At 40.4% G+C, this 20,766-nt stretch overlaps 1 protein-coding gene across 4 annotated transcripts in view; it reads right to left on the minus strand.

Annotated features, from left to right (window-relative positions):
• Positions 1-1,000: 1,000 nt before the first annotated feature.
• myo16 (myosin XVI) overlaps positions 1,001-20,766 on the minus strand; it is a 119,706-nt gene continuing 99,940 nt past the window's right edge. For 3 of the 4 annotated variants that reach the window (XM_027164642.2, XM_047815215.1, XM_027164639.2), the window contains exons 31-35: positions 19,047-19,417; positions 17,109-18,308; positions 13,224-13,379; positions 12,435-12,520; positions 1,001-4,226 (exon numbers count right to left, since the gene is read on the minus strand). In XM_027164642.2, coding sequence (XP_027020443.2) covers positions 4,047-4,226; positions 12,435-12,520; positions 13,224-13,379; positions 17,109-18,308; positions 19,047-19,417 — 1,993 coding nt within the window. In that variant the 3' untranslated portion in view covers positions 1,001-4,046. Of the gene's footprint in view, positions 4,227-8,972; positions 9,056-12,434; positions 12,521-13,223; positions 13,380-17,108; positions 18,309-19,046; positions 19,418-20,766 lie in introns of all 4 variants that reach the window. The other variant, XM_027164641.2, reaches the window with a different exon arrangement.

Genomic DNA, 20,766 nt, shown 5'->3' on the forward strand with positions numbered 1-20,766 from the left:
CCACATGGTTGTGCAACCACTCTTCTAGTTATGGTGTCATTTTACATCACATAATTAATTGATATTGAATTTAATTCCTCTTGAAGTCTGACCACAGTTTAAATACACCCAGATATAGAAATAGAGGCAGAGTTTGTTATTAAATATACAAAACTAATGAAGGTGGAAATCAAACATATGAAAATTTGATACCAATAGTTTCAACAAGACTACTCCTACTTGTTACTAATGTATTGCTTGGAGTACCTTTAAAACTCAACTCAACTCAACTCAACACTACACTTGATACACTACAGAGGCTAACACACAGTGCCAGTCCCAAGCCTGCAAAAAAAAAAATATGGAAGGATTGCATCAGGAAGGGCATCTGGCTTAAAAACCTCTGCCAGATCTAACATGTAGACCATCTGAATAGGAAGCAACCGTAAGAACAACAATACTACATTGTCATATATTATACTATATTAACAATAAAATATGAAGGAAGCATTTTTTTTGTATTTAACAAAAAGATCTTGACCCTGGACCCTTCAGTATGGCTGAAAGAAACTTCACAAGATTCACATAATTCATTGAAGCATGGTGGTTGTAGCATGCTACTGTGGCCTAAAGCTTTTATATATATATATATATATATATATATATATATATATATATATATATATATATATATATATATATATATGCTCTGTGGGATAGTCAATGTTTAGGATATTTTTGTTTTTAAATTTGGTTGATATTTTCCAGATGTTTTACTTTTTTTTTTTTGGTTCCGATAGCGACTTGGACTCGTTAATGCCGTTAGGAATTTTGCACCCTTAAAACAAAGATTTTATTTTAAAATGATTTAGAAAACAACATTATCGTTTACTTCAAAATTAGTGACATTTAAACCCAGTTTAGCCCATTTTAGGTCCGAGCTTAGTATGTTTACTCAAGTTTACTTATAAAAGCCATTGTATAGCAAGTATATAAAAAAAAAGTGAAAGAGACACAGACATTGGCACAACTGTGCTTTATTGCTGTACAGGAATTTTATAAAACATAATTAAAAGAAAATATGATTCCCACAGACACGCATGTATTGGAGCAAGTTGGATTTATATATTTTAGATAATGCATAAAAAGAACATGAAGAAAAACAAGGAACAGCGACAACAGAAATGCAGCGACATCCACATTGATGATGCAGTAATATACAACAATGAGTTCAGAGGGGTTGAGCAAGAAAAGGAACTCAAGCTGTCTGTTTCTGTCTGGGGGACTGCAAGTGACTGCGAAAGGAGAAGATTCTAACTCAGCCAGCAATGTCACTTCATAAAATGACACCTTGCAACCAGTGAATCATTAAAAAAAAGGATGTTTTTGGTGTTGAGTAAGAGAAAGGAGGTTCACATTACATGGGTAGAACACATTGTCCACACAGGAGTCCGGAAATTTCCACAGCACCAGATGAGATGGAGAATGATATGTCGGTTTGATCACAATGCAGCACACTAAACACATAGTAACAGTGTAGTGTGCTATTCATGCTCTAAGGTATCTCACTTTTTTAAACTATACTGTAGAATAAAATGGGTTCCTATTGTACAATAGTTGGAATGACAGGCATAAAGATAAAGAATTGTTTTGGATTAACAAAACTAAATGTCATTCACGCTAACCCTGTATAGCAGTAGCAAAGCAAAAATTAACTCTGCTTGCAAACATCCTAAAGAATAAATTAGCTGAATGTCATGAAATGTCTGTGTCCAGCATCCAACAAGCACTGTATTAAAGTGTTCAAAGTGACACGCCATCATCAAGCGATGATGTTTGTTCCGTCATGCCTTTGGGAATCCCTGGTTTTACTTCAAATGCTAAAACCCAGGGCAAAAGTTGTAGACCACAAGTCATTATTTTGATCGCTATGCCCAGCTTTAAAATCAATTTCAAACGTTTTTTTTTTTTTTTGGAACAACGCTTAATGGCATGCACAGAGCTGCGTTGTTTAGAAGACATAGGAAGGATCCTACAAAACCAAGGGTCAGTGTGAATCAATGGGATTTGGCAGCTGGTTTTTCTCATTAAAATCACTCAGTAGATATAATGCCTGGTTAGAACTCTGGATAGTATTCACAACAGTCATTTTATAAATACCTTTACAATCACCAAATAATATGCATCCTATAGATAATAAGTGGCAGAATCTGTGTCGAGGAAATCCAAAATTTTGTACATTAAACTATCTCTGGTATTGTTTTTTTCCTCCACAGGTAGCATGAGAGTGTGCTTATTAACATTCTTATATTCTGTACATTCAGTCTGACAGGCCGGTTGCTGAGCGTAAGTCAATACATTTCTTGAAATGTGCATTTTTAAACCTTTTTTTTTAAGACCTAAGCAGGAATGAAATAGAGTTTAGGGGCTCATTACAAGCATCAGTATGAAACATATGAAACAACTACCATAGTTAATGAACAGGTCTGTACCAGGTGGTCTGATGAAGCTCAAGAAAATACACACCCAAAACAAACCAACCAAAGAGATCAATGCAAATCAATAATATCTTAACATTCAGAACACTGATTGCAGACTTACAAAGATGAAGGGTATTTTCTGATTATATAAACCACTGAGTGTCATTGCAGGCATGACCGTGTCATGTCGTTATTTTTAAAAATTTCCACTTTCAGAACTTTTTTCGTTCTGTTCATTACAACCGTGTTTATTCATACTGGACACCTCCAGTGTATGTGGAGCTCTAGACAGATAAACAGATAAAGCAATGTCTCATTACACATTAGGCATATGTATAAATTACAAAGTGAATGCTTGTTTTTCATCTTTTTCTAAGATGGTATTCACTATTTACTTGCACTAAATAAAATAAACAACAACCCGAAGCCTCAAACGAGACCACAGGCGATACAGTGGAGTTCAAGTAATTGCACAACCACAGGTTTTGTTGCTTTGCGTCATCTTCGGCTGGCAGCCAGCAGTGACGCCTGTATCTTAAGTAAAGAATTTGAACACCAACAAAAAAATTAAATAAAAAACACATCCCTTTCCAATTACCGACATAATCTGGTCAACTTCCACCACAGTGGAATGAATTCCTATCCAAAGGTTTCTCCCAACCTTTAAAAATCGGGTGACGTTCTTATTCAAACCGACGTGTACATTTGCTTTTAATAACTAACTTTAGTTGATTACTTCTGTTTGTCTTTGTCAGCCAGAAGATACAGAAAAGTCGTTTTTTGTTTTATATGTTTTTCATTTGATTGCCTTTATTTTACTCTGTCTGTTGGCACAGAGTGTGCAATATTCTACTTATTCAGTTAAAGTGTGCTTTGCATCTGAAACTAGTGCTTGTATCAGATGAAAATGCACCATGGGAAATCACTGAGAGTTTACCTGAACCCGCAAGAGTTCACAACCCCTCGTTTTTAATGCCCGTGACCTCTGAAGGTGGGTCTCAGAAGCACCTGAAAGAGTGTAAGACATACTGTAGCTGCGTCGCTGAACCTAAAGTCACAGTTAAGCAAGAAGGTCAGCACAAAGACACTCGTAATGTAAACTGTACAAATGTCTGTAGCCCAGCCCCTGTATGCCATGCTGTCCCTAATCTGGGCAACCAATACCACATTTAATCAAAGTGAGGCAACAGAAATCACAGGAGCAGCCAGCACCAGTTTGATCTGTAGTAGCGAAACTGAAATACGGTACACAAATGTAGACTACAGTGTGGCGAGATGGGTTACAGATACGATCGCAATCTTTGCAGCTTAAATAGTCTCTTCCACACAGCATTCAAATCTGATAGCTGTAGACTTTGTAGTAGACAGAAGGGTCACCAAGACGTGACATGGCAGTATGTCCTTTGGGTTCCATATTATTTGGTGCCTGGCCTGAGAGACATCTATGAGGTTCTCCGATGGCTCATCCAAATCATGAGCGATAAGAGAGAGACAGACAGACAGACAGAAGAGGAGAGGAAAAGGAGTGAAACAACTGAGTCCCTGGTTCCTTCCTCGAGGACGTGTGATCAGCAGAGGTACCACTTTTTATGGTGGCGTTTTCTTGGTCGTATTACTCTTGTGCTTCATCAGTAAAGTTGGCGAGCCATGTGTATGGAGCCAGGCATTCTGCCAGTCTGTCTGTCCATCACACACACTCCTTCTCCGTCTCAACAAATCCTGAAATGTAGATCCCTGATCCCCCCACACACAGAATCGCCGGATGACCTAGGAAAGGATAAAAAAAAAACTTAGTCTGAATTAGTATAACAATGTTCCTTGTAATAGCACATACTCGGAATACAGAATGCAAACACACACACACACACACACACACACACACACACACACACACACACACACACACACACACACACACACACACACACACACACACACAAACACACAAACACACACAAACACACACAAACACACACAAACACACACACACACACACAAAAAGGACAAAAATAAAGCTGCTGTGTGAAAAACTATGACCAGAGCACTGAGACAAGCTAGAGTAGTTTTCATACTTGGTCAAATGTATGAAATGTATGCATGACCACAAATGAGTTATATAACAGACCATAATACAGAAACATATCAGCAGACCCAAGTCCTAAACCATCACAAAGGCAATCACAGTGTAGATAAATAATCAATATTACCACTGGGTCAGAGAAAACCACATGGCTTAAGAACTCCAAGGATCGCCTCTTTCTGTAAAAGATTCACTGTGTAACATCGTGATGAGAAGCTGTGCACTTTGAAGCAATATCTCTGGTCTAGTTCCTCATCCCATCTGAAGACAATGTTCAAGAGGACAGAAATCTAATCCATAAAATAGTCTGAACCAACAATGTTGAGAGTAAGATAGTACAGCAGAGTAATGGTGCATTCCAGAAGTCCACAACACCACTGGCACGCGCTCTCTCTCTCTCTCTCTCTCTCTCTCTCTCTCTCTCTCTTTCTCTCACACACAGCACACACACACACACACACACACACACACACACACACACACACACACACACACACAGTACACACACACACAGACACACAGTACACACACACACACAGTACACACACACACACACACACACACACAGTACACACACACACACACACACACACACACACACACACACACAACACGCACACAAAAAAATACACTCACAACACGCACACAACACACACACAAAAAATACACTCACAACACACACACAGTACACTCACAACACGCACACAAAAAAATACACTCACAACACACACACAGTACACTCACAACACGCACACAAAAAATACACTCACAACACACACACAGTACACTCACAACACGCACACAACACACACACAAAAAAATACACTCACAACACACACACACACAGTACACTCACAACACGCACACAACACACACACAAAAAAATACACTCACAACACACACACAGTACACTCACAACACGCACACAACACACACACAAAAAATACACTCACAACACACACACAGTACACTCACAACACGCACACAACACACACACACAAAAATACACTCACAACACACACACAGTACACTCACAACACGCACACAACACACACACAAAAAATACACTCACAACACACACACACAGTACACTCACAACACGCACACAACACACACACAAAAAAAATACACTCACAACACACACACACACACAGTACACTCACACAGTACACTCACACACACACACAGTACACACACACACAGTACACTCACACACAGTACACTCACACACACACACACAGTACACACACACACACACACACACACACGCACACAGTACACTCACACACACACAGTACACTCACAACACGCACACAAAAAAATACACTCAACACACACACACACACACAGAATCCAACCTAATCCATAATTAACACCTACTTGTTGGTATATTATATACTACAGCCTCCACAGAGCAGATGCAGGAAGTTTGTGCCCTGCTTACTGCACTGACTAGTTAAACACAACAAGGAAAGACTAGTTAAACTTGTCAAGAAAACCACAGGGACGTTCAAGATCATGCACATCAATCAACAATCACAGGTTTGTAGACAACTAACTGTTTAAGTATTTAACCGAACTGGTAGATTTAATCCCATCTCATGAATAATCAACAGGGGTCCTTAGATCATTGACACCATACTGATGGAATATTCCATTTTTTTTTTGCAATTCTAATGTGATCAATATTCCCCTGTGTGTAAAGTGTCACTGCAGAGGCACAAAGCGTCTTTAAAAGCCTTTACCCCTGTCAAGCCAGTGACATGCAAATATAACCTATATGTCAAATACAACATAAACATTGCTGGTGAATCAAAACTGCTTATCTGATCGACAGAATAATTTATGCAAAGAAGGCCATGCAATACTTAACAGTTTGTTTTGTATTGAGAAGAAGGTTCTCAGGGCTGAACTGGGAAAATACGTACAGTATGGAAATAGCACAGTCAGGGCTGGCTGGTCAGTGTGTTTACATGAATGTAAAATCCTCCATCCTTGCAGAGAAAGGGGAAGAATCAACTGACATATAACCTTGGGCTGGAACTTGATGAGGTTTATCCCTACTGTCACTATGTAGAAAGGTCAGGAGGACATATTGGCCTTATCATCATATATTTATGCCATGGAGATGAGCAGACTACATTATCCACAAACCTATTAAACCAGGGGTTCAGAAACATACGGCAAAGGGCACAGCAATCAAGCGGCATCATTACTACAACATTAAGCAAAGGTTAGTCATATATTTCCCAATTCATCCATCAGTTTTCTTAAATCTTGTCTCCTGCACGTCAGTGACTTCACAGTCTTTAAAGCTATGTACTCACATGCACCTCGATCGTTTTATTTCTCTCTATTTCTCTGAATATCTAAACACATTCTGTAACTCGGAATTACGGAGAGAGCATTATTGTGATTATTCTGCAGGTAAGAGTTTGGTTCTCACAAGAAAGTATCAGGTCGCTTGTAAACAGACTGTCCTGGAATCGGACTGTCCTCAGTTGCCCTTCTGATGATATTTAATGACCATGCTAGCAGGCAGAGAAATAAAACCGTTCAAGACTGGCACATTTCTACAGACTCACTCGCTCACTCACTCGCAGTGGAAAAAAAACAAATGAGATTTACTTTCCGTGTAGCCATAGATAAAGACAGATTAGTAAGGTCTCTCTGCTTTCAGCTTAAACCCCTCTCCTTATGTTCCTGGCAAGCCTGGAGTCTGAAGAGCATTACGAGTTCACCTGAGAGCTCTTATTCTGTTTCGCTGTTCAGCAGGACAAACCTGGAAAGAGCCTCGCGTTCACACGGCAATCCAGGCAAAAGCAGTGCTTGGTCACGGAGTTCATATTAGTAAGTCTAGGACAGGATAAGTCTGATTATTACAATGGAAGACAAAGTAGGTAAAGTATTCGCTGAAGATGGAGAGGATATATAGGTATACATGATAAACGTAGGGAAGAGAATACAGCGATATTTGTTGCAGAAAGCACAGGATTCTTCTTTTAAACTGCTAACAGTGAACACACGTCATTTCTTTTGATTATGTTCGACACATGAATCTAAGAGACATTTGCGATTAGGGATTGTACGTTGTTATGATGTCACAAACCACATCTTGGAAGAAAATTCCAGGATCTATAGAATATTGTGAAGTTTGACTGATATTGCGTTGATTTCTAGGATCGCAAATTCGCTAAATCGCGAAGAGACTATCTGAGGCCTTGTAAGTAAGCTGGAGGATCCCTGTGACCTGGCAGCATCACTGTAATGCTACACATATACACATATATCAACTTGTAGTGACAAATACACTGCTGAGCTCTATACACAAACACCAATCTTTCCCCAGAACGTTTTATTTCAGTGACAAGAAAACACATTTGCTGTCAAAAGCGCAATGCTAGTTGCAAAAGCCACTGATAAACATTATTAATATGATAAGCAGTATTAGCAATATTGCAATATTTAAGTAACGTTACGTAACGTTATCAATGCCACTAGCATTTTTATCTGCCAGAGCTTGGATGGATTTCTAACCATGGATGATTTTGGCAGTAACAGTATTTAATTTAATGGTACACTGAATGGTGCACTCACCTCTCAGCATGTACTACATAAACACCAAAAAAAAAAAAAAAACACAACCCAGCTCTCTATGTATGTATGAAGTCAATTTTCCACACTGTACACTCGTACTTTTGAGCTTTTGTACACTGTTTTCCACAGAGACATTATAATGTATTTGGCAGAGATGGACGTTTATTTGTGGTTATTTAAATATTGGAGGCTCAGTCCGAGTACAGCTAAAGTTTCTACCGACATAAGGCATGATTCAGCAAGCAGCAAAAAGCTTCTGAGCATGTGGTCAAATTCTAGAAAGAGGCTCTGTCACAGCTACAAATAAATAAATAAAACCCAAGGGGGAAAAAAAAAACTGAAAGAAGGGATTGATTGAATGAAGGCCGGAGTGAATCAGCAACGAAAGAGAAAACAGCAGCAGGAATGGAGGCACTGGAGCAAAACAAAAAACAAAAAAAAACTGCAGCTCAGTTGTCTTATTTAATTCCACTGACAAGAGCACAGACATTGCATTACTACGTTTTTTTTTCTGTTTTTTTTTAAAAGACAAGTATTAGTATCGCTACAGACCTTAAGCAAAAGAATCATTTATAACTGAACTAGAGAAATAACCATTCTTGTCAAAGAGATGCCAAGGTTAATGCTAGAAATCTTACAGAGTGTTAATAACAATTGATCAAATTAGTCATCAGTTACAACCTGAAACCTTACAAATGATCTTTATACAATCATCAGAAAATAAAAGAGATTTTAAGAGCACAGAGCTGCAGTTTCCTATCATCAGAAATGAAAGGTAAGAGAAGACCAGAGCGAGGTGAAGCTAAAGGAAGTGTCAGCTGTTAGAGCAGACTCACCCCGTCACTATACAGACACTATGGCCGTGCCCAGGCTAGAGCGCAGCCCCTGCACCAAAGGGAGAGAAGTTGAGGTGCCCCCTCTGTAAGAGAGGAGAAAGTGAAGAAAGACACACAGGCTTCAGAAGACAAGAGTAAATACAGCAGTTTAGAAACACTAACAGACATTGAAACAACATCTATCAAGCATATGCTGTCAACCGGGTGATTAGAAATGCCATGGTTTTACAAAATGAAACCTGGAGTCTTGCTGTTTCTAGTGTACGGTGTAGTGAATGAAGACGAGTGAAGTCATCCATTTAATCCAGCAAGGCATCAATCAAAACACAGACAAAAACTAACATGTTAGAGGAATTTGCAGTCAATTCCAATACTAAAAGGTCTCTGCTGAGAGGATCAAGAAGTGCATGACTTTGCAACCTGTCGTAACAGATGACTCCTCAGGCAGCAAAAGATTCCTCAATTAGTCAAAGAGATGAGTGGAAACACTTTGTTCTTCCGACCGTTCTCTGTGCTCCCAGAATTGCTTTCTGGCTGTAAGGAACAGCGTGTTCTTCTACCTACAGTATAACACGAGGTACCAGCCAGGAAGGGCATATATTTATACACACACACTACTATTTTATTTCTTTTTGCAGATCGATATTGAGCGGATGTGGTATGCAAACAGAGACATGTGGCACAGTCTGGCTACTGAAATATGATGAATACATGTGCCAGTGCAAGGGAGAAGACGTCTGCATTAAAGGGCCATTTCCTGCTTCCGAGTGCCATAAGGACATTAAGGGCTCGCTTGTCCTTCTGGAGTCGACCTCTGTTGAGGTTAGAGTTGAGTAATGGAGAGGGCATATCTCTGTAGCCATCTGGCTTTTATCCATTCAGGCACTATGAGAAATGAACAGCCTGCTGTAGGTACAGTAACGCTTCGGAACTTGTGTACTGGTTTTTATGTACTATTACTATTATTATTATTAATAATAATACTTATAATAATTATATTTGTACTGCAGTTTTGAAATATTCTGCCAGCTGAAAGTTTGGAAAATATCAACCTTAATACCGTGACAGTTTAATAGTTTTTTTTCTAAATAGTCTGTTTGTGTGTACCTGGCAAAGTTACCAGCTCTGAGCTTTAGTAGTAAAGGAATAAGCTTGTGCACCACTGCGTATGCAGCTTAGCGAGAGTGTCCGATTTCTGAGCACTAGTGTTTAGATCTCTTACCTGTAGTGGAGATTCTGTACCTGTGAATATTTTATTCGCCACTTGAATAATTAAAGCTTTATTTAAAGAGCAGGAGACGAGTGCATACGTATGGCCTGTTTATTGTTTAAGATGGCTTTAATGGCTATGGCTCTAGCTTTACTGCTCTGCTCACTTCCTGGTATCCAGGCAGTCATGTGACCGATGGCCATATCATGTGACAGAGCAAGGGGATTGAGGATTGAATGGGAGCTGGTAACTGTAGAACCTGTGGCACCAAGTGTTCCTAGAAGCAGGAAGGGGTTAGATATCACTAGTCAAGCGCTCAATACACATCCTCATCAGCTTTGGCATGTAAAAAAAAATGCTTTAATGTGAAAGGTAGAAGACTTTAGCTTGTATAGATCCACGGCTTAACAAAATTTCACCAAATTCAAGAAGGTGGACTGGTTCGTTGTTCTCAGCTAGATAAGCACCCGCTCTTATTCTCTGTTAAGGCTCATATGCTGATGCCACTAAGCCTGAGAGCTAGAAGAAGAAAGAATATCACCTCTCCACTCAGGGAAACCACAGCAATTATGGCTAATGACAACTGCTCAGCTGCCCTGTTACATTCAATGACGAGTGGCTCATGTGGGTTTACTATGCTTAAGTGCCAGAGAGACCAAGCTGACCTATATAGTATACATATTCATAAATCATTATAGGTTGGCAGATATTGAATAACGTGGTGGCCATGGGGGGTTGGAGGGGGGGATGGCATTATGTCCTACGAGATTCTTAGTTTTTTTAGTGTTGGAAATGTTTAGAGATTATGTATGAGACACCTATACAAGGCTGTCCACATATACGGACAAAAGATTAAGATGCCATTGTGGCGTGTAGTCCTTTAGGCCATTTGGGCTGTTTTCTACTGAAAAAGGATAAAGGCTTAAACAAAGACAAGAGGATTGCCAACAATCATAAATATCACCATGTAAAAATATCAGCTGTACTCCAGCTTCAAGGGTTAGCAGAATGGCTGTGTATAACAACAATCATGGCCCTTATCACATTTCCGTATTTGTACAAGGCCATAGTACTGTATTTCAATTGCATTACCCCAGTTTCTTTCTGCACAAGTGACAGCATACGGCATATCATAAATGTCATGGCTGAATATCTAAATCTCTTAGCCAGCAGACGAGAACATTTGCTTGGGATGATTTAGGTGTTGATCTGACAATGCTGGCTATCAACCACATGTGATTTATGACACCTGACATCTCATATGTGCCATGTAATCCCAGGCACCAGATGTTAAAGTATAGACTCCATATTGTACAGCGTTGATAAAGATTTAGCAAGCGCACATGGGATAACATGCAATGATACAACATGGCCATTGCAGATGGATAGGTTTACTATATATCTTATAGTGAATAAAATCTAATTTATACTAGTAGAATAGAGGTTTTGTTTGTGTCCCGTTAAATGGTAAAATGTTAAACACGATGCATATATTTTCTAATAAAGTATTCATTTTGCTTAATAAAACTGACAACATTTTTCATTTCATCTAAAGATCTATTGAATCCTCTCAGTTATAATATTCTTCAAATCAGGTCTGATGTTTTGCCTTCGTTTTTGGATTAATATCTTGCTACAGAATGCCATCCCATTGTACTTTTTGGACATCCCTTTTAGTAAAACAGATGCCAGCTCACTCTGTCTTATAACAACTGGACTTTCTCAACAACTTATTTAGATTATCTGACATTTTATTGTTTCCTTTTTTTCTTTTAAGAAAAATAAATGTCTGAGCCAGGTTGAAATGTCAATGAGGTGAAAACCTCTTGGCAAGAAGCTTCATTAAAATTTAATACAATGCAGGCATTAGGCTTCTCCACCCAAACACACACACACACACACACACACACACACACACACACACACACACACACACACACACACACACACACACACACACACACACACACACACACACACACACACACACACACACACACACACTGACAGTGAGAAGGAGAGCCGGGACACAGTGATAGCTTTGGCCTGAGGATCTGTGCCACTGGCTCTTCTCCATAGTACATGCAGTGATATCTTGGTAAACATAATCTACAGGTAACTTCCCCCTCAGCTCATTTGGCAAAGTGCTGGTCCTGGAAGGACAAGGAACTTTCAGCTTTCACTTTCATTAACCTTGATTACCTGTACCACCGGGAGACCCCTGCTACCCCACTGAGGTCGTCTGAGTTTACCTGTGTGTGGTGGCTGTCCATATGTCTGTGTAGCGTAGAGGCACTGGATGAAATTGACTTGTGGTGTCCGTCATCATCTAATGTTCCTGGTGAGGCAGAAAGAAACATGCTGGCAATGATGTCAAAATACTGTATGTTAACCAGTCACACCAAACAGAACAACTAGCCGTATTTGTAATTAGTGTAGGTGTTTGCAATTTCAAACTTAAGAATGATGAACTTGATTAAAAAAGGCTAACTTCCATGTGAGATCATACCACCAAAGAGCATCACTAAAGGTACAAAAGGACTAATGTGTAAGATGGAGTGTGGGTTTGACAGAGGACAAGATGAAGAGACTTCCCGGGTAGACTGATGGCTCATAGGGACACCTTATCAACTCCAGAGCCTTTCAGACTAATCATGGAGCCTCTCTATGATAGCTTCAGGATCACACCACTTCATTTTCCTCATAGCTGGGGATCTCCCTCCTCCATGTGTCACGGTCAGCTGGGTCAAGGTTACGCTGGCTGATCATGTGGCTGCTTAAACATACCCATTAGTGTAAGGCCACTGTTCAAAGAATGGGTCTCATAATTACTATGTTTATTTCCCTAAAGTATATGCATAATGTATCTTGGTGTCACATTTGTGATTTGACTTTGGACCACATGAGACACTTTTTGTACACAGAGGACACTTAAGAGAGTGCAATAAAGCTTTCTCCACAATGAGATGCTCCGTGATCAGCAATTGCAGCAAATTAAAATACACATCCCTGTTGAGACACAGCTAGGTTCTGAAGATTACCATTGGAGATCTGGTTGCCGTTCTCCATGGGGGCGGGAATGGGGGAGTTGGGTGAGGATGTGCGGTGATTGGCGTTTTTGTCCTGAAGCTGCGGTGATGAAGTGGTAGGACCTTGCTCCTCTCTTCCTGGAAGGTTCATGTTGGAGTTGGAAAAACCTGAGATAAGAAAAAGAATTAATCAAGCACAAGTGGTACATGATTTTCTGTGATTTATACTTCTGTATTTCCGTTAACAAACACACACACAGTGCAACTCTGAATTAACACAGTTCTCAATTAAAGAGTTACATATACTGTATGTCTTCGCACATGTCAACGGGTCAAAACACCGACATTTGGCCTCCATGTTGATGACATGGTGGAAGGAATGCAAACATCTGCCATGTCCAGCCCCGCAGGACACAAATCATAGCAGCTGCACTGCTCAGCCACAGGGGGAGTGATGGGAGCCCGGTGCTGACGCCAGGGCAGAAATCAGCGGAAGCAGCAGGAGAACTGTTAAGCCATACGGCATGTAGGCCTACTTAGATCTCACCGCCGCTGAGATGAATTTAGAACAGAGGGTCAGCTGCCCCTTCAACACACTGCCATCATTTCCATTACAGCATGCTTTCAGGCAGCTCTGATGACCTCAAATTCTGCAACCTAAACATGGTCTGGAGCTAACATGGAGGTCGCTATAATTTGAAATTTACAGAATTTAATTCTTTTTTTTAGCATCTTCTTATATGCTAATACCATATACAGTACCAGATAAAGCTTAATTAAATGCTACTTCTGTACAAGCAACTTCTCATACACTTGTTTGACTCCATAATCAATGTCTTTATCTTTCTGGCTCTTCAAACACTAACGTGTATGAAACATGACACCTCGCAGGACACCCCTTTCACTCAAGATGACAGACAGGTCATCTCATTAATAAAGCAGGAGTTGAAACCGAGTCAACACAGAGACGTCTCCCAGCTCTGTGCTCGGCTTCTCCCTCTAGGTTTCACCGATGTCAGAATGAACATGCTGACATGCAGCAAGATCATTCACACATCCACGATTGCTTGTATGATGTAATGTGATGTATAATACAAAATCATACTAGTGCGTCTGTGCAAAGTTATGTCTAGATGCCTTGTGATCTGTCTTGTCTATCTTTAAGACAGGTGGATTTTTATTAGTAAATATACTACCAAAGTATCAGACACAGATACTGGGTGTGAGGCTTTTGGACGACACAATGACCATGGGACCATTTGATGACACATGGATTTAAACAGCTTGGGGATGACGATGCATATGTCAGGACAATTAACACACACGCACACACACACACACACACACACACACACACACACACACACACACACACACACACACACACACACACACACACACACACACACACACACACATACAGGCACATAGTTTAAGTAGTCATTTCCTCCTCACATATATTTCCTTAATGACTATATACGCACGCTTGTTCTCCAGGGAATCACATACTCTTTGCTATGGAATTACAGTACCTATGCACACATTAGAAGACTTTGATATTTAATATTTTATGACTATATCATCTTCTGCTCATGTAATATTGATGAGCCTAGTGATAATGCCCCCCATGCCCCCTTTAGCCTCCGCTGTAAAGGGAGGTGGCAGCTTCTGAGCAAGGATTTTCACACTTTTGCTCTTTTATTACAGATGAACCCTCATACAAGTACGGTAAAGCGGTGAATGATAAAGTCAAGTAAGCTCAGGATCCTTTCAGTATACCATGAATAGAAAACATCTACACAACCCTGTTAAAAAAGCAGAATTTTGTGACGTAAAAAAAATTCAATCATGATAAATCATGTAAGAATGTTTTCTACCCTCAGTGTGACATAAGAACATATACAATTAAGTGAAAGACAATCAGGAACCTTAAAGGTTAACATGAAGGAGGAAAAAAGATGCATAAGCACCTTGATGTAATAACCCATAAACCAGCAACTTGATTTTATTTCACCACTCACTGTTGACTCGGTAATATTTGACCTCTCTTTTTTGTAAAAACATTCTATATCCATCAGATAGTATGGACATCTCCTGTACTCAGCCTGCTTCAGGTCTATGGTTGGATTCAGGTCTGGGGCTTTGCACCAATTTGGACCAACATACAGTAAGAAATGTACCTGTTAGGACTTGATTAAACAAATCCTTAGTTCTTTTTTCAGCTCATGCTACCTGAGTGCCTAGTTTATCTCAACAGTTGTTGTTCCTTCTGTCTCAATTTAAAGTTATGAGCTCATTAATTTAAAAATGCATTCGATACTAATTCTTTAAGTAATGTGAAATACCCAGTGCACAGAGCAGAAATAATGGACTATTAAATCAATGTTTCATAAAAAGTGTGCAGGAGTATGAGTGGGTGTGTGCCTTTAAACACCTGACGGATAAATCACACGGACAAATAAGGTTTATTCGTGGTTTTCTGTCATGATAGTATGATCATGGGTGAGCCAGTAGTTACACACCACTCAGATGAATGCTCAGTTTAACAGGCAGCCTCCATCCTGACTGGGTTTTTCTCCCAGTGCTCCCCTTCATCGCTCGAGCTCATTAGCACACCTGTGTCTAATTAATGCTAGACTTATATTCACGTTGTGAAATCTTGCCATTGTCAATCAATCAATCAATCAAATTTTATTTATAGAGCACCTTACAACTGCCAAAAGGAGCACAAGGTGCTTTCCAGTAAAACAACAATAAAAACAAAATAAATAGAATCAATAAGAACACAATGAACCATAAAATAGCAGTTGAAACCGGGTCTATGCGTTAAAAGCTTGTATGAATAAATATGTCTTCAACTGCGATTTAAAAACACTCAGCACAGTGATGGATCGTAAATGTGCTTGCTATATGCTAGACTTATATTCACGTTGTGAAATCTTGCCATTGTGAGCATTGAAATTTCCAAGCTTCTTTACCTATTACTTTGCATTCATGTTGCTCATTTTTTAGCTGTCTATCATCTCGGCCCTTTTAATCGCATGTATTTATGATCCTCAACTCACCGCCTGGATCACGTTTGTGTTTGAGATTTGTCATCAATAGGACGATCGCCGTTTATATCCAACTGCTTCGCTTGTTTTGAGGCTCACTAATGTATGATTTAAGTTCTAATGTTATCCCAGTTATACATGTTATACCTCTAATCCTAAATCTAACCCCAAATGAACTTCTTCAGCATAAACAAATAAAGAATGAGGGTATTTTGGTCCTGACAATATATTCCCGCAGACACATGCACAAAGGGGGAAGCCATAGCGTGGTGGTGAACTGATGCTCATAAATCCATATGATGGGCATGTGTGGGGTGAAGAGATCTATATTTGAATACAAAGGTTAAGTGGGAATAGGGGACACTGTGGGTTCAGCAAAGCTTGACAACAGACATTTGTATGCCTCTCACTGCACACCCACATACTAGCTACTATATCAATAAAAGAGCAGTCTGGATCAGTTTTAGTGCGTCATCCCACATCCTCACTGTAAGCAAGACTCGTACCACTGCCATGTGGATTCTTTGAATGTAAAGTGTGTCTGGGATGTAACATGGGATATAGCAGACTAGTATTCATGCTTTGGTACGGTAACAGTAGCCTCATATTCTCAATAAACGGCTCTTTTATTTTGAAGCCCGGCATAGTGGCATTTTTTATATTTTTTTTAATTTAAATAAATAAATAAATAAATCCTTCAGTATCTCCACAGGAGTTTTCATATTTACTTGCACTTGTCTTTGAAGGCAACAGACTATAAAGCGACTACGTTCTTCATATAGCTTGAAGTATAATGTTTGTCAAAATGACACACACAAAAAACACACAAAAACACCCAGCTCACCAGTATCTCGAATCTTCCTCCCGGTTGTAGACTTGCGAAGCAGGCTTCGCCCTGAACTGAAAAGCGTATTTAACTCATCGAGAGGGCTTGTGAGACCCCTCCCATTGGCTGGGTTAAACAGCAGTGGTGAGGATGAACATGAATGTGCTCGCCGAGGTTCTGGCCGAGAAGGCTTCACTGGTGAGTAGGGAGGCTTGGCGCTGCCCGGGGGTGTCTCTGCTAAACTGTGCCCTCCTTTATGAGTCATTTTGGAGTCTGCGCTGACACGGCTCAGGACCAGAAAGTTCGCTTCAGGAGGGAAAGGGAAGTGTGATGGAGGGCGATACGGTGGAGGAGGAGCTGCGGGAGGGGGTGGAGTCAGTGGTGGAGTAGATTTGTCAGGTATTAATACAGAAAGGCTAGGAGAGGAGTCAGCTCGCTGGCGACTATACTGGGGTGAAAGCGGGCTGCCACCATCTTGGCTGGAGTAGTTGAGGTTGGTCTCGAACACCGGCAGCTTCTTTACCTCAAGAGGAGTGAGGGGGGACTCATCCGAGGCCGGAGAACATGTGACTGGGGATGGAGGAAACACCAACAGAGGGGGCCTATGTGGTAGAAGGTTGGGGAAAGGAGCTGGAATGTCGCATGCTGTCCCATCTTTTTTCATTTTTTCACTCCTTTTATCACCATCCCAGCTTTGCTGACGCCCTATCAGCATGCTTGAATGATCTATAAGGGTTACAGGTCTTTTGGTCTCTAGATTCTGCGGCAGCTTTGCAATGCTACAGCTGAATGGAGTGGAATCACACACTTCAGGCTTGGCAACCTGGAGAACAGTTCCACCTTCATCGTGTGGGTAATACTTCATTTCCTCATAAACAGCCTCATTCTGCTCTGGACTGTGGGAGTTTGCCATGCTCAGGGCCCTGCATGTGCTCACCATCTCAATGTAGACGTCCTCATCGTCCCTGTTTGGCTGTACGCTCAACGTGGCCACGTGAGGTCCGTCATCCGAGGCTGCACGCTGAATGAGGCCTATAAAGTGTCCGCTGCGTGCCAAACATGCTAACTTCATGTCTGTAGGGCGCACAGGAGCAGGAGCTGATGAGATCTCCTCGTAGGAGCCCGTGAGCTTGGTGTTGGGGCTACGTTTGGGTTTGGGAGGGGGAATCTTCTTCATGGTACTGTAGTCGTCGCTGTGAGGACGTGGTTTAGAAAGAGCTGTGGACAGACAGAAGAATGGGGGGGCATTAACACACTGCAAAAAAGATCATTGACCTCATGTCCTGCTGACTACTAAGCAATAGATATCCTATTGATTTAGACCATCTGTTTAATTTTATAGCAATGTAGCAGTAAAAAAGACCTCAAAATCACCAATAAAACAAATCATCTCAATAACAATATAAAAAGTATTTATTGGAATAGACTCAAAGTCCATTCATGTGATGGTGTGTGTGTGTGTGTGTGTGTGTGTGTGTGTGTGTGTGTGTGTGTGTGTGTGTACGTGTGTACGTGTGCACATGAGAGATTATAGAACTATGACACTGACTATAATCAACATTACAAAGACTAAATATTTAGAAATCTATGAATATATGATTTCAGCTTGTTACTCTCAGGTCCACATTTTTTTTTTTTAGATTAGTTAAACCAAGCTCATTAAAGATAAATAATAAACTGCTTTCAGAAAATTGGATTGAAAGTACAATTTTGTGCTAAACTGAATATACAGAACATATTTTACAGAACAAAGTATTTTACCAGTCTTATTTCTTCTTGTTACTCTTAGATTAAAAGTGTCTTTCTGACCTGCATTCTTTTTTACTTTTTTGAGTATTAAATCCAGGCTTATTAAAGTATATACTAAAAAGATCTCCTCAGGTAGAGTAAGCTAAATCATTAACTAGTTATTAACCACTAAGCTGGTACATGGCACTGTAAGCATTCTGTACATACGGTCACTGGGAGATAGCTGTGTTTTCGGCGGGCTTCCTGAGGGTGAGACTTGGCCGTCAGCAGGACTGTCCTTAGGAGCAATGCTCAGGCCAGCACTCACTGCCTCATAGGATGCACTCAGACGGGTGTTAGGGTCCCTTTTTGGTTTGGGAGGAGGTTGTTTCCGTGGTGACGAGAGTCCTCCGCTACCCCCCTCTTCACTGCTGTGAGTTACAGACTGAAAGGCCGGTTTGATTGATGGCCCGATGCCGGAATGTACCAAGTTGTCTATGACTAGGGGGATAGGCACAGAACTGGAACGGAAGTGTCTGATAGGACGGCTCCCGGTACGGCCTTCAGCGTCGTTCACCCTCCCGCTTTTCTCTACAGGCCTGAGAGAAAGATACAGATGTGCAGAGTTAATTAAATCACAGTATGTAAATGAAATTAACTCCTCCTTTTACTGACAGCAATTTTACTCTGTAATTTTATTCTGTAATTCTTACTCATTCGGACATTAAAGGCATGATTCGTCAATGATTTCATTTTCGAAATGATTTTGTGTCACTAATTGTTATATAATTGTGATTTCAGCAGAGGCATATACTGTAAGCCTATGTCAGTGTGACACAGGCACTAGAGGTGATTAGCATGCTAATTTAGCACTAATGAAATCAATACTGGGATTTACAAAGTCCTGTCAAACTAGCAAACTTCTTTTGGCTAGTGCAAGCCTTTCAGTAACTGTATATAAAACGAGCAACATGGAATGTGCTGTGAAGCTTGATGAATGGCTAAATAGCTTATCTGTTGATTAAACTCTAAGCAGCTTTCCTTAGCATGATATGCACACTGATTTTTGTCCTTTAATCTGAGACCTCCATCTGTTGGTCCCTGGGGAGGGGTGTGTGTGTGTGTGTGTGTGTGTGTGTGCTGAGAGCTGTGTGTGTGGTGTGTTGTGGGGGTTGTAAGGACTTGATACTATAAATAGATTTCCCAAACTGACTGGCAGAAGTGTTAGTCATCTTGACCAAACAGTGAGAAAGAGAAATAAAGAGACAGAAACTATTGTGTGTTCATATGTTTAGTTTCTTTAGTCTCAAAATACAAAATGTTTTGTTTGTAAAAGTGGACAGGAATCTGATCATTCGCGAGAAAAATGTTTGTGTGTTATTAGTGCGCGTGTCTGTCATCTAATGCTGACACTTTTATGTGATTAAGACAGTGATCTGGTGATGATGATAAGTTTGAAATCCGACTTTGGTGCTACGCCTGCTCTAACTGACAAGGTGATGAGCAAAATGTGTTTGCACATGCCTATACTTATATTATTATCAGGGCTCTCAAGTTTTGAAGACAGGCAAGCGTGACATCAACACACACACCCCTCCCAAACCCCAATTTTTTTCATTGGTTGTTGCGTTAAATCTTTCCCAGATAGTGCTATTTTCTGATTGGCTATTGTGTAGCCTCTTTTTTTGATCGGCTGATAAGTGTCAGGCTCGACTAAGAACTGAGACGCGCTTGATTCCTGCCCGGTTCCATAGTGGCAGCGGTGCGGACTAATACATTTTGGGCGCTGCGGCTTATTAAATATATGATAAATAGTCAAAAAGTTTTTCTGTGTGAGAAATACGATGTGTGGCGGAGAGCGGGAGAAAAGACCCAAATGCGTGACTGTCACTCTCAATGCGTGACACTTGACAGCCCTGTATTATTATATTATATACTTACATTATTC

Source organism: Tachysurus fulvidraco, chromosome 6, assembly GCF_022655615.1.
Source record: "Tachysurus fulvidraco isolate hzauxx_2018 chromosome 6, HZAU_PFXX_2.0, whole genome shotgun sequence".
In the NCBI taxonomy this organism is placed as follows: Eukaryota; Metazoa; Chordata; class Actinopteri; order Siluriformes; family Bagridae; genus Tachysurus; species Tachysurus fulvidraco.